The sequence below is a fragment of the Morone saxatilis genome, unplaced genomic scaffold (genome assembly GCF_004916995.1).
Source record: "Morone saxatilis isolate NCDOM2014 unplaced genomic scaffold, NCSU_SB_2.0 Contig6, whole genome shotgun sequence".
In the NCBI taxonomy this organism is placed as follows: domain Eukaryota; kingdom Metazoa; phylum Chordata; class Actinopteri; family Moronidae; genus Morone; species Morone saxatilis.
The window spans coordinates 881,239-886,401 of record NW_023340206.1 but is presented as its reverse complement, the minus strand read 5'-3'; the positions used below and the strand labels follow the sequence as shown (position 1 = coordinate 886,401).

Genomic DNA, 5,163 nt, shown 5'->3' with positions numbered 1-5,163 from the left:
ACAGATAATCTGTGAAAAATCAGGCTCCTCTGGCTCTTCCTAGAGCTTCAATTACATTTGCAAGAATTCACCATGCCTGAACAAAAACATGAAAAATAAATCAGAGCCAAGAAAGATAGTTGATCATTCCCAGGATGTCAATTATTGAAACACTGGGTTAATGGCTTGAAGCTTTGGGACTCATGTCTGACAACATGGGAATGAGACTTGACAATCAACTATCTTTCTCTGCTTTGATTCGCTGTTTTCATTAAGACCAGGTGGATTCTTGCAGATTCCACTAGGAGCATTAGCAGGAGCCAGGGGAACCTGATTTTCTTCACAGATATCTGTCTCATGTACATGTCAGGATATAGTGAAAATTTCAGCAACTATGACAAGAAGTTATTTTAAAAAATAAATAAATAAATAAATAAAAAATTTAAAAAAAAAATCTACTGGAGCTTTAAACCATTAATTAATTATGAAAATTGTCAGTGGTTTAAAGAGCACTCCAGCTTTTTAGTATATTAGTATATCACTCATATTAGGACTCACAAGAGATACATTTTCAAAAACTTGAAAATACAACAGAATGCATACAGAAGACAACAATTTAAAAAACTAAATCTCTTAAATCAATAACATTTGTTATTCGTATAATTTTTTAAATAGGTAAGGAGTGATCTCTGCTTGCGCATTGCGCAGTACCGACTGGGCAAGATGTAAAAATAAATAATGCTTTTAAATAACATTTATACAGAAATGTTGATATCATTTCATATTTTTTAATGTAATCAAATTTCAATTTAAAATCGACGTATGAATCTTAGAAATCCATATCTCTGTCTGTACATCCAAACTGCCAAATAGTTTTTCTCTGAAAGCCCGAAAAGTTTCAAGACATCAATCTGCGGTGATTCACAACGGGAGACTTTACAAAGAGTGGGGCTGGCTTGTTGAAAAATGGCCATGAATTTGCCTTCAGTCACTGCTTTATTGGAAGCAGACTGAAAAAAAGAAGCAAGAGAAAAGAGCGTTCCCAAAATGTCTATAAGGCAGCCAATCCCCCGCTGATCAGGCATCAGCTGGATGGGCGCCAAACAGAGAGCTTGGGAGTAAACACTGCAGCCTATGAAGCTGATCAAGACTATATTTATTCACCTTAAAGTGAATTTTCAGTATGACTGGGCTGCAAACACCCTGATACCTAATCTCAAGGTGCGTGAAAGAAAAACGTGATCCAAATATAAACAGCAAGCAAATCCTATCATCAAATCCAGCGCTGCCACAGCATCAGGGGAGGATTTGACTTGTTTTATTAACCTCGACTTGATCTCTTTGACTTATGAGTTAATCATTAAGACACTAATCAGAACAAAACTTTTTATTGATATCCCACCCGAATCTATATTTGGAGTGTCAACTACTCATTCTCTGTAGGCTTTAGACTAAACAGAATAAAACAAGAACCCTTGGCAGTTTGCAGTCGGTTTTCATTCAGTTTTTTTTAAACATAGTCTGCTAGGGATGTAAGAACTATGTTTTACAGTCTTTGCCAAAGTACTGTCAAAACACAAATAAAAAGTACAAAATATTAATGATTTTGTCACTCTTTTGTTTTTTTCTTTCTTTCTTGTTTCTTTCTTTTACCTTATGGCCATGCCATCAGCTTTCATATTTCTTTTTTTTTTTTAAAGTAAAAGTTCCAGTGTATAACTTTGTTGGCAGAAATTGAATATAGTATTCATTAGTATGTTTTCATTAGTGTATAATCATCTGAATATACGAATTTTAGAATGAGCCGTTTTTATCTAAAGACACTGTGGGTCACCTTCCATGGCAGCCACCATGTTTCTACAGTAGCCCAAAAATTACAAACCAAAAACTGGCTCTACATAGAGGCATTTGCATTTTTCATGCATTTCACAGCCACTATAGTTTCTCCAAGTGTGTTGCAACTACACCGCTAGATGCCACAAAATCTTACACACTGGACCTTTTGCCTATTGTCCTGCATCCTTACAGAGTTGATGTAATGATGGTGAGCATGGTGACACATCACAAAGCCTATGATCAATACCTACCCCATCCGTCATAAACACTAAACCATATTGTCTGTCTTTTATCTATCAGATCACATGACAGCATAGCCAGAAATATGTGAGGCGTAAATCTGAATATCATTTTATTTATGGTTCTTCATGTTTTTGAAATGGGTTGTATAAGTGGTGGTAAGGGTTGTGTATCTCATATAAATGATGACATAAATAAAAATGCAAGAAAACGAAAGAGAAAGGAAGGGAGCACTCACCCTGTTTTAGCAAAGTTAGTCCAGTAGGTCATGACAACAGCACTCAACATCACGTCATTCTTGGAGAAGTTGCAATTGAAGAGGTCCGTGGGGCCGATCATGGGGATTCCAAACACGTACGGTACTTCATCACCGTGGGCCGAGTCAGCCCAGCTGGGCTTCATGTCACTCTGACAATGGTGGTAGAAAGCGTAGAAATAGGTGGGTGAGCCATACTGGGCGTGGAGGTCAGCTGTTGCCACTGCTGGTGCCACCCATTGGTGGTCAGTGAAAAGAGCCACCAGGGTCTTGCGCCGGGTCTCTGGGTTCTCCTTGTCTGCCCAGTCCGTGTACATGAATTTGATGGTCTCGCGCAGAGTGTCCTTGCCCTCTGGGTAGCCATAGAGATGGTCCACAAAGTCCGACACAGCAAAGTCAAAATCATTGGCAGACACCCCGTCCTCACTGTCCACGATGCCATCCACAAACTTGAACCCTTCGCCCTGATTGACCCCCAGCATGATGTCATAGTTGAGGAACTCCCCTTGCTCCATGAGGATCTGGGGGTCATCTGGTATGACGTCACCATCAATCACAGGCCCAAAGGCGATGTGGTACTTTGCAGGTGTGATGTACTGCTCGATCAGCTCTTTGTAGTTCTTGTTTTGCAGGCACTCCACCAGGTCAATGGTGTCCAGCATGTTGCAGCCCACCTTCTCAGCCAGGGCTCGTGTGTACTTGGCAGGCTGGTAGTTGACCGCCCAGCTGGACAGTGCTGTGCCACTCTGGATGATGGCTTTCTGGAACAGATCTGAGATTGAAGCTGGTATTAATAACGTATACACACACACACACACACACACACACACACACAAAGATGCTGGCAACACTTTGTTATACATGTAATGAAAACAAATAAATCAATCTAATGTTTCAAATGGTGCAGAAATTCTAAAATCTATGGGAGACACTACAGGTAAAAAGGGTTAAAAACAATCAACAAATAGATATAACCATCAAACTTCCTCTATTGACAGTTAAGACAATTGTAAATATGCAAATGTTGCATTATCTAATTTAAGGGTTATGGTTAAAAATTATTTTTTTCATTTGGTTGACATAATAGTGAAAGGTTTTTACAGAAGGAAATATGTTCTATAATATCTCTCATTATCACTCCATAAATCAGAAAATACAGCCATAAAAAAAATATCTCTCTTTTGCCAGAAATATTAAATATGTTTGAAGGTGGGGTCAGTCATTCAGGAGAATAGTAATAAATAGTTTAATTTTAAAAAAACATTGAGAGAAACCTTGTCAAACACAGAATTCTTAAGCTCTATCTCTTGTAATACCAGAATAAAAACATCTCAAGGCAAATAAAAGGATGATTCAGAATACTGATGTTACATCTTTGTGTCCCTAATGAACAAACCGAAACATAAAATATATTTGCTGTTTATACAGCAACAACACCTTAGGCAGTTTCCACATCCTGGATTGTGGCTTCACGGATTGCCAATCAGCAAGTAGGCCAGAATACACTAGGAACATTGGAGTTATGTGTATTTTTTTGTTTCAGAGAGTGCTATTTATACTCATACAAACACAGTGGTGGTGACTCAACCAGGCCGACTTGAAAAGTATGTTTTGAGCACACAGCAGACATTTCCCACAAGGCCTGGTTAACAGTGTACATGCTTTTACTGCTGCCATCGTAAGTCAGATGTGGACTATCAGTTAAACCTCAAGTCAGATGTTAACTTCAAAACTATACATACAGAGTGACTGGGATTTTTTTATGACCTGGGTATATTTTCTGATGCACAAGCTGATGTCTTGATGGTAGCTTTACAACAAGAGATCTTTAATTCACAATAGCAAATGCAAAATGGAGCATTACTTTTCTTGGCCATGTATTATACATCACCACAAATGTTTGTCAACTCCCTCAGCCATGATTTCTGCCCATCAGAACATGAGGATTTTTGTCTAAAATAAGCCATTTATATTCCCTCCAGTGCAAGATTTAAAAATAAGAGAAACAGACCTAATAAGTGCAACACAAGACCAAAAGAGCAAATAGAAAGTCTCCCTCACTATGATTGCCTTCACGAAAAACCCAATGGACTTCTATCAAGATAAAAATGTTGATTTTGTAGGAAGATGCATTTTTCACAAAGGCTGTATTTGTTCCACACGGAGAGCAAAATGGCCTGAGAACTGCAGCAGCACTTTGTGAGATCGAATCCTCCAAGTCCTCCTTTTTTTCTGACAGATGGGCCAGATGATTTTTCTCGCCAGTTATATACGTTTGAGATGCACAAAACTATTAATTTGTAAGCTAGTGAGAGCCATGGGAAAAAAGAGAAAGACATTTTGGTTCTCCTATTTAGAATCTGCATTAATAATACATGTAAATAAAAATGGAAATACAGTATGATAATACAGAATCATTCATCCCTTCTCCTTTAATGTTTTTAGACTGAGGCAGAATGCATGAATGAACACATTCTTCGGTTGTTGTCTTTGGATGTGGGGATCAAATGTGATGAGTAATCGGATGAAAAGTTACAAAACAGGCTATTTAAATAACTGATGCTTATTCAGTGCACTCCTGCTACTTAGATGGTACTGTATTGTTGTGCTTCTGGTGGTTTTGCAGTATTTATTGGGGACTTGTTCATGTCCTTTTTTAATTGTGTGAGTAAGGATCTGAGTACACAAGTTACATAATTGTCATTTCTTCAAAAAATTACATTTCATGATTTGATCCTGTGGGGGTTGCTACCACACAGTCACATACTGTTGTCAACAAAACAGGACAAGATGAAGGCGAAACACAATGTTCCTTAAAATGTATAGATGCTGGGTGATTTTGTGGCTCCACT

General features: G+C 38.1%; 1 protein-coding gene across 1 annotated transcript in view; it reads right to left on the bottom strand.

Moving 5' to 3' along the window:
• Nucleotides 1–5,163, bottom strand: part of nlgn4xa (neuroligin 4 X-linked a) — a gene marked incomplete in the record, with an annotated part of 61,935 nt that overhangs the window by 6,395 nt on the left and 50,377 nt on the right. The window contains 1 exon segment of the mRNA XM_035678034.1: nucleotides 2,294–3,083. Within this exon segment, the coding sequence (XP_035533927.1) occupies nucleotides 2,294–3,083 (790 nt within the window).